The sequence below is a fragment of the Vanessa tameamea genome, chromosome 18 (assembly GCF_037043105.1).
Source record: "Vanessa tameamea isolate UH-Manoa-2023 chromosome 18, ilVanTame1 primary haplotype, whole genome shotgun sequence".
In the NCBI taxonomy this organism is placed as follows: Eukaryota; Metazoa; Arthropoda; class Insecta; order Lepidoptera; family Nymphalidae; genus Vanessa; species Vanessa tameamea.
Genome location: NC_087326.1, coordinates 3,997,673 through 4,018,955, shown reverse-complemented (window position 1 = coordinate 4,018,955; position 21,283 = coordinate 3,997,673). Strand labels below are relative to the sequence as shown.

The following is a 21,283-nucleotide window of genomic DNA, read 5'->3' as shown; positions in this document are numbered from 1 at the left end:
TCTGGAAATATGTGTAAAGTAATTGAACGTCAAAATGACCTACATAAAATGTTATACATGAATATTTTAACTTAGGTATTAAAGTAGCTTGGAAAATAATACTAGTATTTTATAGGTGTAATTTTTGCACCAACAATATAACAGGTGTTTTATGATTATTTTTTTACGGTTCAGTGCCCTATAGGTAAAACGGAACCCTATTACTAAGACTCCACTGTCCGTCCGTCTGTCTGTCTGTCTGACAGTTTTTCACGGATGATGTATTTCTGTTGCCCCTATTACAAAAAATACTTACACTTAGCCGGTTATATATATATATATAAATGAATAAATGTTAGTATGCATTTGTGTGTGATGTTCCTACTTGTAAAGGAGCAGTTTTGGAAATCAAATTCTTATATATAAATCAACTTTGATTATATCGTAGATTTCTACCTGTAAAGTAGCCCAAGATTGGTTAAAGGCGTGAACTTGGAAATAATGTAATCAGGATAATACCTTCCTAGAATTCCTTAAATTTCAGTTAATAATGTTAACCAATGCTACTTAAAATCGTGATCTCTAGTCGTTTAAATGGAACCATTAATTAAACAACGACACAAGACAGCTGTAATAATTTTGCAATAACAATACTTCAAAGCGCCTTTTAACATTTTCTTATTTTGTACATTGATAAAGGAGAATGGGTCTCAAGTTGGAGTGTTGGGCTCTTTACGATGTTTACTTTAACTTAATAATTAAGTGCGCGAAATGGGTGAAAATGGGAAATGTCGTGCTGGTGCACGAAATGGGTTTTAAAAGCAAATTGAGTACGTAAAAATTTAGTGTTACTTGCCCAGAATTGAACCCACGAATATGATTAAGATCATAACTGGCGGCGTATTAATGGTGTCGTATAGTAATAACCTCTCGATTGTAAATCATCAAGAGGATACACGTCTTACTGTTATAATTAAAAAAAAGTATTAAAGCTCAATTAAATTTGCGATGTCAATTATTTATTTTATTTTTTTAAATGAGTTCCGCTTTATACTTTTGTTGCTTATAAGTCATTTCCTAACATTCGTAAAGCAATTCGTAAATGTACAAATATAGTAGAGGAGCCGTTTAACCATATTAGGCCTTAGATAGCATTTCTAAGGTCATGACGTAGTTTTGACAATCTAGACATAATCTCAAGAGAATCATGGCTGTTGTATATTTGTTTCGGTAAATAAATATTTTTTTAATTTCCTTTTAGTTTTTAATAAAAAAGACAATAAATTACATTAATGGTAACAAAATAAAAGACATTGGCATCTTGAGAACTGCAATAAGTTCTATGTTACGACGAATATCTAAAGTTGTGCTAACAAGTTCCTACCAAATGTGGGACAGGGGGGGAAACAGGAACAGTGAAGGTGAGCGTTGATTGTGATAGAGCGCTTTGCAGAGGGGGCCTCCATAAATCTTCCCCTGGGTCGCAACTGCTCGTAGTATTCTCTGGCACAAGATGGATTCTGCTTTTAGGGTTTTTTGTAAGCAAGTGAAATTGCTTCGTAAACTTGTGAAATAAACTCCGAACATTATCCTCTATAAAATAGAAGGCGCAAGACTTAAATGTGTAACAAACAAACTCACTATCACATTCATAATATTAGTTCGGAGGGGATCTACAATAGATCTCAATCATAATATAAGCAAATATATCAAGATATTATGAACTCCGAGCGTCCGAATCCCGAAACAGTTGTGATGCGTCACAAGCTTATTCCCGTGAACACTTGCACAGACGTTGACCCCAATGGAGCAATAACTTGAACTCAATCCGGAAATAAAATAAAGCAACATTTATCTTTAGACGACTTACAGTAAAATAACTAAATATTAGAATTAACAAACGTTTAGTGAGCCGGGTTCAAACCCAAGCACCACTGGATTTTGATGTGCTTAATTTGTGTTTATAATTCAGTTCGTTCACGGCGGAAATCTCCATGTATCTTATTTCCATAAAACTGCCATATGTATACATAAACATGCATTGAAGAGGTATGGTGAAATAAGGTCACCTGAGTTCAAATCCTGGTTTGGGCCATCAAAATGTTTTTTTTTTTATGTTATAGGTGTAAATTAGGATTTTATGTATTCGGTGCCAAAATTATACATTGGTGTTGATTATACGTGCCTTGTGAGCACGTCATGCCCTTAGTACGGCATAACTTTTTCCATTCGTGTCGGATCTGCCGTCCCATCTAATTATGAGAGTAAAGAGGTCCTTGCGTTTGAAGGCATGCTTGTAAATTAACATTTTTCGAGGGTGACGATTATAATCAAACACGCTGATTTTATTATCAAATAGTTTATTTCAATCACAACACTAATTACATAATAAGATCACTTATATTATGAATACAATCACAAAACGTTTTACACTAATAACTGATAAATTCGTAAATAGCGCCAAAGCTGCACGAAGCAAGCAGCATAACGACGAACTGACCTCAAACTATCTTTGAAGCCCATTTTATACTATTTATGTTAATTGTAAAAATGTGGTAACATTGAATTTTTTACACGCTAGTGCACTTATTTGCCACTGTGGGAAAAATTGGCCAAGACAAGACATATCAGATAAACAACGTTTGTTTTTTAAGTTCACAGTAAGTATTTTTGGGCAATAATATCAAACACTTTAATAATATATATTTATAAATTGAGACTTATTTCCTCTTTGTAGAATAATATAAAAGTAAAATCATCATTCGAGTTCAAAAATAGAGTATTCATTTAAAATGTACGTACTCATTGTGACATTCCGTCAGAAGATTTACCCTCGTCAATGGCTTCCAAATTTCTGTATTTTTTAACAGTGAACATGTTTTAATTATATTTTCACACCTTCGTAACTTTAGAATTTTAGAAAAGGTAGGGGAAGATATTAAATAAATATAATTAAAACTTCGCTTTCAAATTTCCTCAGTAATATACATATATATTTTTGGCTTGGTGATAATATTTTTCAAACATTACGAATAAATTTGTGTACGATCGGTGCCTACCCTTGATAGATTTGAATAATATATTTCTGAAGAATTGAGGACAAATAACAGAATATTTTAGAACGTATAACGTTAGTAGCTTGGTGGTAGGGCTATGTGCAAACCCGTCTGGGTAGATACCACCCACTCATCAGATATTCTGCCGCCAAACAGCAGTACTTGGTATTGTTGTGTTCTGGTGTGATGGGTGAGTGAGTCAATGTAACTACAGGCTTAAGAGACATAACATCTTAATTCCCAAGGTTGGTGGCAAGGCGGTGTCTATGGGCGGTGGTGACCACCTAACATCAGGTGGCCCATTTGCCGGTCCGCCTAATCATTAAATAAAAAAAGAACAAGCAACTATTACAAAATAACAAAAAAAAAAAAACTAATATTAGTAATAAAAGACATACAAATAAATTAACGTTAAGAAATTGACTTATTTCCTACTGAAGTCTTGTATTTCCATTGAATACGTCTCTGAAACTTGATCATGCTTAGGATTTCGTTCATTAATATTAATATGTTTGACTCAATGTTACGTTTAATTTTTGTATTTAATTAATCATATTTTATGATTTACTTGTAATAAGATTTTGAAGAGCCTAGATGGCCCAGTGGTTAGAACGCGTGCATCTTGACCGATGATTGTGGGTTCAAGCAAAGCAAGCACCACTGAATTTTCATGTACTTAATTTGTGTTTATAATTCATCTCGTGCTCGTCGGTGAAGGAAAACATCGTGAGGAAACCTGCTTGTGTCTAATTTCAACGAAATTCTGCCACATGTGTATTCCACCAAACCGCATTGGAGCAGGGTGGTGGAATATGCTCCAAACCTTTTCCTCAAAGGGAGAGGAGGCCTTAGCCCAGCAGTGGGAAATTTAGAGGCTGATAATGTAAGATTTTGAACGCATCCAATATACTTAATTTCGAATCAATCGTACGTATAGTATCGGAGTTCTGTTATGAATCAGTCAGTGGTATTTCGCTTATATATAGATATTAAACATACGGAAATTCAGTGGTGCTCAGCCGGAACTAATTCTGCGATTATCAGTGAAGATTAACACATTATATCCGTATATCATCCAAACTCGAAACAAAAGAATGTCAATCCAGTTTTCTCATTTGACTTTTCCTGATGAAATTTCAATATTCTGTATAAATATAAGTACATAACTCACACTGTAATACACTTAATGTGTTTTTCTTTAAGTATTATTTTATATGGAAAAGCAGAAATATTTTACAAAGATCCTAAGTTAATTTGATAAGTATTTGTATGTCAGATCTTCGGTTAATATCTTGCTATTCAGTGGAGATATCTTAACAAGTTATAATGCGTAGTCGAAATGTATTCGTTTTTATTTATAAATGTATATAAAGATTTTGAGGAACTATTAAATTAATTCGATGAGTGCCTTGTAAGTAAAAGTTTAAAGCGACTGATAGTAAGTGGTTTACTTAATAGCTGTGACTGGAGTGTAGTTTGCACTTGATGGTAATTTTAGATAAATGTCCCGTTTACAATCCCAGATTTTTATTTATAAATAAAATAAAATTAAAAATCGATCGTTATCAAGCTCATCACGTGAACTATTAAAGGCTTTGTGCTATCAGATATATCTAACACAAGGGACATAACATCGTAGCTCCGAAAGTTGGTGGCGCGTTGGTGTGATATAAGGAATGGTTAATATTTCTTAAGATGCCAATGTCTATGGGCGTTGGTGACCACTTACCAACATTTGCCCGTCCACCTCCCAATTACTTAAAAAGTATATACAAATATAATAATATAATTTAATAAATTACTAGTATTGCATTGTAAACGTGTAACCGATCGTTTTTGAGTGACTAGTAACGAGCCGTTAAAGTTACTATATACTTATTTTTACGAAACAGATATCTTTCGAAAAGTTTTCTAATTATTTTCTAATCTATTAGAAAACTTTTGAATTATGCGTCGTAGAAAATTCTATCATCGAAACCAAAATTATTCTTTTGGAGAACATAGTAGAAGGCAGCAGGATGAATCATAAAATTGAGATCCATTAAAACATTGCCAAGAAAAATTAACACAAAAATGAAAATGTAATGTACTTTTGTTTAGTCTGCAATCATATGCGATGCTATTACATCAACCTATTTTTTAATGGTAGCCATTATTCCAAAAATATGCTAGCACGAATAAGATATTTTGGTTACGGGTAATAACACAGCAAAACTTAGAATTATTGTGTTCCGATTTGAACGGTCAGTAAAGCAATGTGTCCACAGACACAAGACATAATATATCAGTACCCAAGTTAGATAACGTGTTGTTTATTTTAGAAATTGTTAGCATTTTATTCGTCGCCAATGGCTATGGGCAGTGATGACCACGTGACCGGCGGTCACGGCAAGTCGGTATCAATGAAATAATAATTAAATAATTCAGATGTAATTAATTTGTTAATCAATGTTCTATTTTGTTCAATCAAAGATCGAATTATTGGTAAAAGAGTTTAAGCAACAATAGCACAAAGGTTCACGGCCCGCTTAGCGATGTAAAACGTCGCAGGATCGATCCGGACCCCTTGGACTATTGTCCTACCCACTCCTATCACAAGAGATAAGCTAAAAAGGAGGATTAATAGGAATATTAGTAATTCTTCAAATGCTGTTGTACGTTTATATTTTTTTGAAAGATAAATTAGTGTTTAACTACACATCTTATGCACAACATATATTTATTAGGGCCGTATATTTGCAGATCAATTGACATATAATTATGACCATGCAAGTCCATGACGTCTTACAGAATAATGTTTGTAAGAAAAAATCAATTTTAATTTGTATAATAATTTTGTTAAAGAATTATCTTAATGTATGGAACTCAACTTTGGCTTAAGCAGTTGACAGATACTATATTCCCTTTTTTTGTTTATTTATTTTTTTCACTTAAAAGGAAAGATAATTGGACTTGTTCCGGATAAACTCGATTTTACTGAATTTACTTTGTCTTTTCTAGAAGTTATTAAGATCTGTGGTCGGTTTAGACAATTTAACGACCCCTATTCACTGGTCTTGTATTTTTATAAAATGTTTTATCTTTCAACGTTTTTTTTAAATGATAATGGAAAATAAGCGAATGGAATTAAGTCGCTTTGGACTGTCCTTTAATGGTTTTATGAATAATACAAACTTTGAAATTAATATTTTTAGAAAGAGATTTTTTGTTCAAATAAAAATATGCTGGATAGAAACCAGTTCATTATGCAAGCATCACAATTGAAGTTTAAAGATTATTATTTTTTCTCGATATATGGTATTCGTAAGCAATATAAATGTCTGTCTGCAAACAACTCGTAGATTCCAGTCGGACATTCGGAATGTGTCCTTGAAGGAGAGTTATTGGATTCTGGATTCCTTGGCCAGTCAGTTTACGGTGAGGGAGTTAACTTTGTATGAATTAAGCCGTACTAAGTCGGTAGCGACAACTAGTTTTATATTGTGTCACTTGTTTATTAATTCATCGTGTACGTCAGTGAAAGAAACATTGAAAAAAATTGTATGAGTCGGATGAAGTTCTTTTTCATATGAAACTCGCACTAGCGGTGGAATAAACTCCTTCCGTACCTCGCCGATGGGCCACCAACCTTGGAAGCGATGTTATGTCCTTTGTGCCTATAGTTACACTTGCTCACTTACCCTTCAAGCCGGAACACAATAATACTGAGTACTGCTGTTTGACGGTAGAATACCTGATGAGTGGGTGGTACCTACTCGGGCGGGCTTGCTCAAAGTCCTACCACCAAGTAAATATAGAGATAAGTTTTGCCCAGCACTGGATTATTACGGACTAATACTTGATCCACCGATCCACGCTAGAACAGAGTAATGGAAAGATCCAAAAGTAGAGATGGATTTTACACAGCTGTCGGATGTTAATAGAATACTATTAGTATTTACTGTACATGAGACTAAAAGTCGTGTTAAAGCAGTTTATTACAGACCATTCATAATCATATTTCGAAAACAATAGCACTGTCTAGTTTTTGATAGAATTTTAACAGTCTGTATAAATTACATTATGGAAATTTTACAGTCGTGTAAAATTCCAATCAAGTAATAAATCACAAATATTCATTGTAATAAAAACAAGTTAATATATTCATTGTAGTAAAAGACAAGTTATCGCCTGAAATGTTTCGCCTAATAAATGATTCCGATGAATGGAATTTTTGTATCAATCGCAATCAGTTCCTATTATATTTCATATGCATTGCTGACGTAGCTCGCAGTATTTATGAATTAGTACCTAACGATTCACGATTTTTGTTCAAATAAGTATTATAATCATAATTAGTACCAGGTGATCGGTTATCATCGAATTCCGTATTCGGTCAGCGTGACGTAAACATCGATAGCATCGCGTCCGAAATTCATCAAGATTGTGACGACAGAATACGTAGCATATCATATAAATCATCGAAACGTGATTAAAAATAAAGTACGTACTTAGATTATTCAAATTTTAAATTATACTCATGCGTAAATGAGATTCAAATTCTTGATACTTGGCGCTAAAATATTTTCTTTGCGTCTCATGTATCCATTTATACTAATATTATCAATGCGAAAGTAACTCTGTCTGTCAGTCTGTGTGAAGCAAGCTTGAACACCAAGAAAGGACATAGGCTTTTATGTCTAACGCCCGACGTTAAATAGTTAATTATAGCCATATATATATTAACTTTCCTGTAGATTATGCCATTGTTAATACATCGTGCCCTAAATTAATTCTAACTCTTTTAAAACACGCTCGGGCTCGCCTTTAAGACCATAAATGGTCCGAACAGCTCTCAGCAGAACGAAAATAGTTTAAACATCTGTAAATACCCCAAAGCAAATATAAGACATTATACTATAAAATTAAAAAAAATAGACATCTCAAAATCGAAATATACTCTATTCATGTAACCTTTTACAACCAATTTTGAATCGTCATTTAACGCAATTGTATTGAACTTAAAACTACGACCGGTTCAGTATCTAAACTCTACCGAGAAGATCTGGCAAGAGACTTAGTAGTTACTCCTTTTCATCATTGGAAATAAGTTAAATACAATGATATATATCTGATAAGTCGACAAATATTAGCTCTACGCCTTTTTATCATCTATGTTATCTGATATTGAATAATATGGCTTATTTATTAATGTTTTTTTGAATGAAACAAACGATCTGGATTTATCAGTAAAGTTAAAAATCTATAAATAAGCAACAGTTACCATATCTCTTGTTGGAGTTTTCAATCCACGTATACCGACGATATGAGAATTCCTATAAGAGATTTCACAACTTTTCTACTGCATCAATCTATTTTTTCTAACACAATATTCAATAAATCTATTTATATTATAATATCTATTTATATATATATTATAATATAATATCTATTTATATAACACAATATTTCTTATTAATGCAAAAAATAGAAAACTGTTATGGTAAAACTCTGTATAAATACCCCGACTGTCTATTCATAACTATAATTTACTGCGTAATATATTTAAATTATACAAAAATATGTAAATCCAAAATGAAATCGATGATTTTTGATAGAAAAAGTAAAAATTACATAAAAGAATGTAAAGTTGAAAAGTAAAGATTACGTTACGTGTTACTTCGTAACACGAAGTTTTCGACTTTGCGAAGTCAATCCAATCCATGTCGTATAATCCCTTCCAGGGATTTACAATTCTTTATTAAAAGCCGGTAGATCATTTCACATTTACCAAAAAATACATTTAAATATAATTTGAAAAAAAAATAATTATAAATAAAATATTCATTCTGTACACTACAATAAAAGAGCTTGAAGTTAAAACTCGTTGATTTTCATACATTTAATTGTTCATCAATCTAATTTATGAAAAAGAGTAACAACTAAATTTCGCTGATATTTATTTAGAAGTTCAAATTTATTATTAAATATATATTTATTTATCTTTAAGCGACAATTCAAAGAAGCCGAGAAGAAGAAGTATTTGAAAGGATTTTATTTTGCATTTTCATTTCATATCCACATCTTAATCTGTAAGATATAAAAACTTTAATTTTGAAAGAAAAAAATTGAGATGATGTGGGACATCCAGTTGGAACGAAGTGCTTTCGCTGTATAATACGGATTAAATAACAGACAAAATTAAATAAATTAAAAACGTTATGTATAATACATAAATGACAAAAAATTAAATTGTTAAAAATCCTTATGAATTATAACAAAAAATGTTATAAAAAACGTTCTAATGAAATTAAATTTAACTTGACGATTTCTGCCTCCACTGTAAACCGCGTAAAAGAACCTCGTTCCAAAAATGTTTTGTAATGTCGAGGAGAAACAACAAAGGCTTTTGATATTTTAATATTTTAAGGAAAGCGCTGCATACCCTTAATCTTCTTAATTCAATCAACACGTTTAGAGTGCCATCATTTTTGGCACACTAGGACAAAGCCGTAAAAAAATATATCTAATATCGTTAGCGGAGCTAGCACGGCTAGTGTTAGTGCAGAGTATAAAACCACTTTCAATCGGCTTACGAACAAAATCGCTTCTGGTGCGATTTTATTTACCCACACTTTCAAATAAAACAAAACAATCTGCTTATTCGAATTGAATGAAATCCACAATACATTAGACTGTTGCGTTTCAAAATATAATTATTCCGAGTTGATATCACAATTTATTCCTGCAACATATGCGAGGCGAGAAAAATTTTCAATTTTTTTTTTTTTTTTATTAGTAGGCAGTCCAGCTGGAATTTGCCACCTGTTGAAAATAGTTAGAAATACATATTAACCATCCCTTACTTCGTCAATGCCCCACCAACCTTAGGAACTAAGATATTATGTCCCTTTTAAACTGGAACACAACAATACCAACTAATGCTGCTTGGTGGCAGAATATCTGATGAGTAGGTGGTACCTAGTACCTACCCAGACTGACTTGCACAAAGTCCTACCACCAACTAAGCACGAGAACACAAATGCGGACATCCTTTTAAAAAATACAGAATCGAACGCTGATCTATTTAACTTCCGAAGAGGAAGTTCATTAGTTACGGAACCTTGCAACGTATTTCGTCATCTTACTATCAGTTTATTTCGCCGAACGTCGTGTCCGACGTATTAACTCGACCGGCTTAGAATGTTCGTGTTATGATAACCTTGCTCTTATTTAACATGGTATTACTTGATATAGGTTAGGATTGCCAGCAGTCCTGTTTTTCTAGGATAAGCTTACCTTACCCAAATATATCCAACTTATGACATTTGTTGGTGTTCTATCAATCACGTGCATCAACACATACACACACATATACTCGTATACTTGTCTTGTGTCCTCAAAGATGAAACATTAAAGATATATTACATTGAAACGCTTATCAATCTTGTCACCATAATTGGCTTGTTGTAAATATTTATTTAAAGTGATCTAATTAGCGATTCAGCCGGGGCAATATGGACTTAATATTTATTTCAAAATTGGCAGATGTGCGAATCATACTTGACGCATTCTTCGGATACTCTGTACGATTTCTTACAACATTATCTATACATACACATACCATAAAAATATCTTATTTTCTAAGTCTGTTTTGCTTCATCGTGAGTTTTCAAATATTTTTACAACGAACCATTAGCAATATATTTTGTAAATCATAAAACAAATCACTTAAATTTTAAATAAAAACATGAATAGAAAGCAGTTACACAAAATAAAAGCATTAATTATTTTATTTTATTCAATCAGGACAGCTGTCAACCGCCATGTTTAATTTTGAATAACGTCATATCTTGGAGGCCAAAATTTATTAATGCTATATCAAGTAATAGCATATTTTTTATGTTAATTAATTATAATTGTAATTGTAAAATTACAACCACGGGCTACCATAAAAGTATTCATACATAAAAATATCAAAACTATGCTTAAAAACTAAAAATACTACTGAAGCGCTAAACTTATAATTTAAAAAAAACTGCTATTGCTATTGTTATGCAAGACATTCAAACCATAAGTGTAAATAAATTAATAATCATTGTATAATATTGTAAGAGAGAGGAAGAGGGATTAATAAAAAAACTGTTTAGTACACAATTGGGCTTATATTACATATATACATACATCATGTCATTAATTTTAACAAAACACTTTAGGTAAAATAAAAAAATTGGTTACGATTGACAATCAAGCGAACCCGTCGATGACTAACGGACAAATGCCCTCGAGTTTTTTTCGAAATGTAACGTGCTGTTGGCCCTAATGACCTCTACAGCGACACCGGGTGGGATAGGCGAGCTAAACTACTCAAGCCTAGTGTTGAGAGCCCACTTAAGGGCTCAGAATACGCGCGTCCTAAGGGCGCCTCCTGTGAGGCCGGACCTCGGCTTAGGACGCCGTCGTCGACTCGAGGGAGGAATGACGTGTGCATTCAACGTCGCACGCCTAGGCGTCGACGAGTCGGTAAGTATGAGGGACCTCGACCCCGCCGGCGGGGTCGGTGTGTGTTGTGTGTACCTATAAAAATAGAGTTGTCGGCAGTAAGTCTGTCGACGGGATCATGTAGGACGCGCTTAGGTCGCCTACGGATCGGATAGGGTAACTCCAAGGGGCTGTACTCAACGTGCAACTCGTCCGCGCCTTTTATAGTCTGTGCTTAATATATATTTTTTATTATTACCTTACAATATATTTTAATGACACCTCATTTGCGACCGATTTCTAGTGACGTCAAGTAACCTAAGACAATATGCAATAAATCGGTTGAAGCGTTAAGTGTATAGGTGATATCAAATATGAAAACATATATGTATCCTATCAGCATAGTATTATGCATTTTACTTACCGTTGACTGGAAATAGAACCATTTGCATGTATAAGTTTTTATTTTTTCTCACGACCCGTGCAGTTGGAACTAAAATATTGAAATTGCTACTTTTATGAGCGTAGCGCAGCGAGACCAGGAAATTGCCTGCTATTTTTCAAAACTGACTTTATTAATATGAATGCTGCTTATGAAATTGTTTCGTACTATCGTCTGTGTGTGAATTTGAATAACTGCTTAGTTGATTATTCTTCTTTTAATAGTGTTTTTTTTTGTCTTTGTAGCGTTAAAAGACGTTCAATCTAATATAGAGTATCATTTTTATTTTATATTTCACATCTCGAACGCAAAGTTACAATCGAAGAATATTCAAAAATCATCAATCAATCAAGTTACCTTTTTTTGTATTCAACATTTTTTGATCTTATGCTTTATTAATGCAAATACAATGCATGTAATAAAATTTATAATTATGTGATTTATCTTCCACCATATATATATATTATTTATCAAATCTTATACTGAAAAGACTTTTATGTTAGAGGTGGCAAACGAGCAGGAGGCTCATCTGATGGAAAGTGACTACCACTGCCCATGGGCATCTGCAACACCGGGGGGCTTGCAGGTGCGTTGCCGGCCTAGCTAACGATCCTGTAACTATACAAACTCTCTTTAAGTAGCAAGATATACATATACATAATCTAATACAAATCATGAACTGTAATGTCATGTAACCATGTTATGAACAGCCTATAGAAAATAATAATTGAAGTACTTAACTTAGAACTAGTCACTTCGACGGCAAGACCAACAATGTCCCCAGAGACCAATCACAATTCTTTTATAACTCGGTTGGCATAATATAAGACTTACTTAAAATAATTTTACACCTACCCTCAATGATTGACTAGTACGCAACACTTGTAATAAACGAGTAAATACTTTTTACAAACATGATTCAATTCACATTAAAATCGTAATAATGTATTTTAATGCGTTTTTAAAAAGAAAATAATGGTCCAGGTGCATTACTTTTCATGCTATTAAAGCTATAATAGATAAAGCAATCATATAGGATATTGGACATATCGAAATTTACTTCAAATAAGTATAAAGGATCTACAGCCTATGCCCTTGCTTGGAGTTCAAGCTTGCTTTATACCAAAATTTCATCAAATTCGGTTCTGTAGTTTGACCGTGAAATAGCAACAGACGGACAGACAGACAGAGTTACTTTCTCATTTATAATATTACTATAGAATTATGGGTAAGATGTGGTAACAATCAATTATAGTTTTTGCTGTAGGACCTCCTACCCACCAGCTCTTTAACCACCAAACAGCGATTAAGTTAGTGTGTTACTGTTTGCACGGGGAACCACTGTAATTACAAGCAAAGGGGATATAATGTTGAGAATTTTGTGTCTGAAATTGACCACATTGTGGTCACCTTATTTAATAGATATTTAGCATTCTAAACAGAAGGTTTGAAGCTTAATCCAAACTTTGCCAAAATCGACAAGGATACCCATAAGTTTGACAGTTACAGGATATATGGACTTTCATTAAAATCACAAAGTTGATACATTGCTCATACCTATCGATTTCAAGGTCAATTTCAGATTGCTCGTGGCATATTTATGTATATAAACATATTTGCAGTGCAATTATCAATATATGTTCCCCTAAACACAACACAATAAAAAATAGAACGCACAATGTTGGATTGGGTGCAACAGGTGCCTTTAAGGGATACTTATATACAATAAAAAGTAAATTATAGAAATGGTATAAGTGCTTAACGGAATGTGAATATCGTATTGCAAAGCTCAGTCATCCTGCCTTTTAAGAGGGTTTTTTGGAATATATTCCACCACCGTGCTCTAATACGGATTGGTTCCAATGTAACCAAAATTGGACAAACTTTCATCCATCACATCAAGATTTCTTAAGATGTTTTCCTTCAGCGCATTGGGCACGCAATAGTCGGTATTATTCACGTTTTTTTTACGACTGGGCCATTGCGGTTCAAAAGTAAAGTTATCTATAAATTAAAATAGCAATCAAATAATTATTATATCGACGTATCCGTCATGTTCAAGTATGTTTGTTATTATTAGAAACGAATTCGCCTAAACCCGCAGCCTCGCTAAGAGGTCACTTGACCCCGTACCTGCTACATGCTAGTTATAAAGCATGTTTTATAATGTTTATTAACATAACAGACTTACCTATTGTAAACCTCTAATTGTAGGTAGTAATCGAGTATCGTGTAAAATCTATTTTAATTGAATGAATTTATTTCGATTTATAATTAATGACGGTTATTTTATTGATACCGTTCGTCCATTGGTCGAAATTTCACTATGAAAATCTCTTGGATTACATGTGGTTTGAATTTTTCGATCATTCCTACTTTGCACGCACGATAATAAATAAGTTTATTTTTTATTGCTACCCTTGTCAACGTTTGTTTGATAAACAGAGGAGAAACAAGGTAATAAACTGTTTTGTCTGCCTGTTAAATACACACAAACAAACGCAATCAGTGTAATGGTTCTTTACACCATTCAGCTTTGAGCCCCCTACTGATATAAGTATTAGGTACAAATTTTCCACGTAGTCGTTATAGTATAACATAATAGATATTAACCTACTGATAAAAAAAATATTGTTGGCTTATTACTAAACGGTACATTTTCGTCCAATACGTCTGAGTAAGTAACAGCCACTCATCAGATAGTCTATCGGCAAAAAGCAATACTCAGTATCTTTGTATTCCGCAATGATCAATGTGCGATGGTGACCACAAGCCATCAGGTGACCAGGTACCTATATTAAATATATATATATTTATTTCTCTGGACAATAGCAATAGTAGTTCAATCGTGTTGGTTGTTTTACATTGAGGTAATTTATGAGCCGCAGAGTGACCATAATTTAATTTTTATTGCGGAATACATCACCAACGAGAAAAACTAGTATTTAAGATTATGAATGGGCTATTCGATCTACCCATACTGTCTATTATGTTATTGCTTCACACATTAAAAGACAATATTTATGTATTTTGTTATTATATCGAATTGGATATGAAATGCTGGTGATTAAATTGGCTCGGAATAACTATTTATTATTTGATCTTAATTGGGGTGACAACGGAATTATTTACAAACAAAAACACAAACATACGAACGGATAATCAAAAATAATCATTTCTCAATATTAAATATTTAATAAAATTATTCGCTTAGTAACCAATTAATCTTGATGTATTTTTAGTAAAGAGTAGATTGTTTTTAATCCTACATCATTATACAGATAAGTTATGTTATATTTAAATATCAATACGATATTTCAATAACAATGATTTAAATAACGCTTGCTATCCCATTTAATTGGGTACAATGTGAACGCTGGATTAAAAATATAATTTGGCTGATTTACCGCCCAAGTAAAGCGTGGCCGAAGGTTGAAGCGTTAAGTAAGTCTGACCTATTCATTAAGACATGTGGTATACCCCATTTGCACATGGTTTAAATGGAATAGTAAAATAGTTGATAAAAAAATGTAGTTATAATTCCTTTGAATTGTATTTCATGAATATAGGTACGTACCTATGTCATGAAACTGTCGGAAAACTGGTTTCACCATGCTCCGCATTGTTCGAAACATACACATATATCCGAATTGCATGTCACGTGTGCAGGTTTCCTTACTACCTTTTTTTTCATCAGATTTTATAACTAGAAATATTCTATTCTATGTCCTGCCTATATTTCTCTTCATAAATAAAAATCATACGCTTCAAATATATCTTCTCGCTTATTCTATAACAGCGCGCATCAAGCATCCAGTAGTTTACGTTCCGTAAATATTTCATAAGAATATTTTTTAGGTAAAAGCTGCTCTATCTGCTTTCTGGAGAAATGACTGAAATACTCTCCAGAGAAATGATTTTCTCTCTATACTGGGCATTATTTATCCAATAATTTCCTGCAACTTCAATGATATCATCGGCCCATGGTTTCTTTCAGAATAAAAGTCTGGGGAATATAGTTTTATTAAAAAATAATAAAAAATATGTTGGCCATCATCAAAAATCTTGACAAGGAGATATTTAAAAAAAAAAGATAATGTGTTTTATTAAGTTTTTCAGCAAAAATAGTCATAATCGTAAAGATTTACTATCTACACACAGACCAAAGGCATTACGTACTCTTCAAAGCACGGAAAGTGTATATGCCAATTCCATAACCCTAAATTACTGCTGAACATTACTTGACGCAAAAAAAATCTAAGGTTTTGGTTTGACCCAATATTCTGAGTTTTCGTCTCCTGTAGTCGTATAAGTCAACCACTAGACTAACGAGGAAGTTTACATTGTATTATATTTTTCTGGTACATTAATATACTATTATACATATCTATGCGTGTCGACGCTAACGAGATTCTCTTATCTCAAAGACGACATACCACAACAGACGTCAAGACGTCAATCGTACACGTTTTGCTTACAGCGACGACCTCTGACTTACATATACAAAACATTTTCTATGCATTCTATACACTTAGGTACTACGAAAAACGGTAGCTACATTTTCGTAATGTTGCTGTGATCACGCGGTTAGTATATAATTATACCTTAAGATACTGCCCAAGTGTTTACACACAAGTAAAATCTCTATTCCTTCCCACCATATACCGATCTCAACTGGATGTCCGAAAATTCACAACAGCGCGATTTTTAAGGCATTTTCTGCCTCGACAACCACTCTGTGGAATCATCTTTCGCAGCGGATTTTTCTAAACTGATACTTCGGAACCTTCAAGAAAAGCGAGACATTTCTTAAAGGCCAGCAACGAACCTGCAAGTCCCCGGTGTTACAGATGTCCATGGGCGGAGCCTCCTGCTCGTTTTCCACTTATAACATAAAAAAAATAATTTAACAAAATTAAAGTAATTTACATTTCCTCTTACCCCAACCGTACCTCTTCATTCGTGTATATAATTAATATCTCGCTGGAAACGTAACTAATTAGTTCTCTCAGGCAACTTGCCTTACTTCTCATGTATACAATTATTTAATAAATTGAATATTATTTTGGAATTCAATCAAGTACATTTTTAGCTTTACCGATAAATAATTGTCCATCTTATGTTAAAACATCTAATGAAAAATTACTGACTTTGTGTTTAACGGGATGAAGTCTTAAACAGGAAGCATAGAAATAGAACTTTTGAAAATTAATCTTCAAAGAAGATTAAATCCCCATTCAAAGTGTGTATGAAAATTCTACACATTTTTACGTCAGAAATATGGAAAAGATTTCCAAACACCCATCCATATAGACTCATGTTATTGAATCAGGTGTTAAATATTTTTTTCATTGCCGAAGAGGATGAAACTCTGGATGAGAGTCACTATCGAGGTTCATCATTTCTTACAGCTAGACTTGTTGTAAAGTACAAATGATAAAGCGTTTCTGAAAATTCAACACCCACGAGATTGAAATTGGGAATAAAAGTTTCAATGAAATTCGCATTTTTTAAACTAGAAACATGAACATCGGTGTTTTGGATTATGTTTAATAATTAAAATACATCTGTTAAAAGTAATAATTTAAAAAAAGTTCTTTTTCGATTAAATATTGGAAATGAATGTACCGACTACCGAAATAGCTTACCAGTGAATTGAATTTTAATAGAAGTTCGAGTGTTAAAACCGGGCTAGCTATGACGTTTTTCTTTTGCATTGTGTTCATAATTTATGTCGAACTATAAAAGAAAACGTCGTGACGAAATTCTGCCAAAAACGTTTCGACAAACTGGCATTGGAGCAGTGTGGTGGAATTAGATCCAAACATTCACTCTCTCAAGAGAACAGAAGCCCTTTGCACGGCATTGCTTCAATTAACGAGCATCTCTCGACAAATAACTTCGCACATCTGGATCAGTCAACAATAATAATATAAAACGAACATAATATAATATAATAAATAAAACGTAGAAGCACATACGGAGATACGAATACGTAACCGCTTCAATTTAATTACAGGAGAAAAATAAATAAATTTAATTAGTGGTATATTTTAATTCTTTACCCATGGTACACAAACCGTCATCCCCTTTAAAAATAACCCTATTAAAAAAGTAGCATATATACTTTCCCGGAACTTGAACTGTCTTCATACCAAATTTAATCTAAATCGGTTCAGCGCCTTAAGATTTACTTTCCCATTTATAATATAAGTTTAGATTTCCTTCAAAGCCATCGAGTTATATCGACCCTCGTCAGAATTTTCAAGGTCAAATTTAAGTGAAGCATTTATACCGACATATATGGTAACGTTGCAAATTGGAGAGTTTGTAACGCAAATTTACGTTATAACGTAAAAAGACGCGGCATTTATATTTTTCGTTATCGTGGTTTACTGTTACTAGACATATCATTGTATAATAAAAAAATTATTAAAAATGTTCAGTGGCTTCGAAAGGAATTCGCCCTTTTGAAGTCTTTGTTAACAAAAAGTGTTATATAAACCAGTATACATTCTATGATACCATTCCATATATTTGGACTAGCCGAGTATGTTTTTTTGATAAAGTCGTTATTTTTGTTTCCAAAAACTCTGAAACTTAATACAATTGATTTTTTTTAAATTAAATTTGACACATAAAGAGACTTAAACACACAATTTTAAGTATGACTTATTAAGTTAGTTAAGTTTCCTTTGATTCGTAATTTTTGATAAAGTTTATGACAAATCATACGGATATCCGAGCGGCCGATTTGTATCACTTACGGTGTTTGGAATCAAATGACTAAATAAACTGGTCTGAGCACAAAAGGCGACCAGCGGACTAGTTACCACAAACAATTCTAAAAGGCATATCTTAAACTCATAAATATACAAGAAGTGGTAAGAGTTAGTAATTATTTATTTTAAAAAAACATATTCGTAACATACAAAGATAATACAATAAAAAAATATAAGGTAAAAAAATATATCAACGAACTAAATAAAAGAAAAAAATCATTGTGAGTTATTGCAAACTCCATTGGAAAAAATCGGACTACATATGTAACTTTAACTTCAATATAAATAAAGGTCTTCAAACTAGTTTTTATCAATAACTGCCATTGAATTCGATTCGTACTCACATATTTATAGCATTGGAATCGCTGTGACAGAAAACATTTTGCAATTATTGCGACATCGTGACTCAGAAGTAGTGCCGTACATAAAAAACGAAGGGCCTGTTGAATTTTGCAATTTACATGCGCATCAAATGCTACTTGTATCAAGAACAAAGTTACGTCTCTTCCAGTTAATATATTATGCTTACATAGCACTACGCTCGTCCTACATTCACCCCCCTTCTTCGATCAACTGTCGGCTTGACGGCCATTACCTAACCGGCTGCCTTACAAACTCCGCGCAACAGCATCAAAAATAGCAGCCGTTGAAGGTAAATTAGTCCTTAATCCGTCGCGTTAAGGCTCCAAATCACGGGACGTAAAATGCTAAGCTGCACAAATAAATTGGTATCACTAGTCCTCGCTGTTTACGCTCGCCTGTCGACGATCATCATTTAATTAATTCGATATTTGAACACACTTCGTGTTGTCATCTCGAAATTTGTTTTGCGTGTTTATTTTTATTTTTTTTTAATAATTATTTAGCTGTGGCTTTTAAAGCATGAATAAATATTGCGCGTATAATAATCAACGTAATAAAATAAAGCGAAAGCAACATCGTGTGTTTACATGTGTGTCTATGTGTGGTATTTCTAATGTGTGCAGGTAAATGTGAACTGTGTTAAAATAAATTGACGTTGTAAGGAGAGAAATGTACTGTGAAACGGAAGCAGTGTTGTTTAAATATGAATAAAAAAGATGTTGGCCGGTGAGGAAGCCAGTATCGAGATAGTGCAGAGGTGGCTGCAGAGACGCAGCAGCGACGAGATTGAAACAGGTGAACAATTAATAAGATTTTTCGGTGATATTGAGAAACATTACAATATTTAATAGCCGGTTTTTAGAACACGACCACGTCGTTATAAATTATATTCTTTAGAACCTTCTTATTTAATTACAATCTAATTTTAATACAGAGCCATAAAGATTTTAAATAACATCAGATCCATAAAATGAAATATATAATTACGAACTTAATCGTTTTTCTGCTAAAAGATTTAATATAAGAACCTGTTTACATACATTTATTATTATTTGTAAAAGGGTTTTAATAAATGATAAGATAAAAAAATCGTAATGTATTAAAATTAGACATATTATACTTCACTACACATTAGATTTACAGTTGTATAAAATGATCTTAATAATTATTAATAATTGTAGTACACGTGAAACTTGTATTATTAAAATATTTATATGTATTTTGGTTCTAAACTTATGACCGTTTTGTCTTGAGCGGATATCAGACCTGTTTAGTACGATTAGCCTAGCGGAATTTAGCCTAAACTAGGTCGGTCAACGTTATTATAAAAAGTGATATTTATTATGAAATAAATAATATAGTTTCAACAAACAAATGATTTTGTCATGTGCTAATAATTTATTTATTGTCACTATTCGTTAACTCAAGAGAGACATATTTAATGCTGCTTATAAAGTCACAAACCATTTATAATACGCTCTGAATCCTACTATTTTGATACAAACGTTGCATCGCGGCTTCGCTTGTGTAAAATTAGAAACGTATATTATTGTGCTTTCATATATATACGTATATTATTGAGTAATCTTTAAGACTTATCTGTTTTTGTGTTTTAAAAAGAACACACTTTAACAGGCCGATTGTATACAAAATTAAATTGAAGATCGATTTGTAAAGCATCCCTTAAAATCTAATATTCGTAAAACTTTCTTAACGTCCCATAACATTTACGAAATAAGTGTCTCTTGAAAACTTTGAGTATCATAGTTAAGTTTTATGTTTAAAGTATGTCAGAACATTGCCTTATACTGTCAGACCCGGGCATACGTTGCTATGGCAACGGTATACGTTGAAATATATTGTATAGCCAAAAACTTCCTCAAACATGCTTAATATTATGGAAAAAAAAATCATGTCAAATCTTAAGCGATTTTTGCGTGATGCGCGTTCGAAATAAACAACTATCGCTGTATAGATTAAGATAGACTTAAGCAACGCATTCCTATTTAGAAAAAAAAAATAGTCGATTTTGAAACTTTAATATAATTCATGATGAGCCGAGATGGCCCAGTGGTTAGAACGCGTGCATCTTAACCGATGATTTCGGGTTCAGAGCACCACTGAATTTTCATGTGCTTAATTTGTGTTTATAATTCATCTCGTGCTAAGGTCGTGAAGGAAAACATCGTGAGGAAACCTGT

General features: G+C 32.8%; 1 protein-coding gene across 3 annotated transcripts in view; it reads left to right on the top strand.

Moving 5' to 3' along the window:
- The window catches only part of Pde8 (Phosphodiesterase 8), a 204,151-nt gene that overhangs the window by 101,453 nt on the left and 81,415 nt on the right, over nucleotides 1-21,283 (top strand). The window contains exon 1 of one of the 3 annotated variants that reach the window (XM_064217669.1): nucleotides 19,309-19,877. The exons of the other annotated variants lie outside the window; for them this stretch is intronic. Coding sequence (XP_064073739.1) covers nucleotides 19,799-19,877 — 79 coding nt within the window. The 5' untranslated portion in view covers nucleotides 19,309-19,798. Of the gene's footprint in view, nucleotides 1-19,308; nucleotides 19,878-21,283 lie in introns of those variants that run through there. 3 annotated transcript variants of the gene reach the window in all.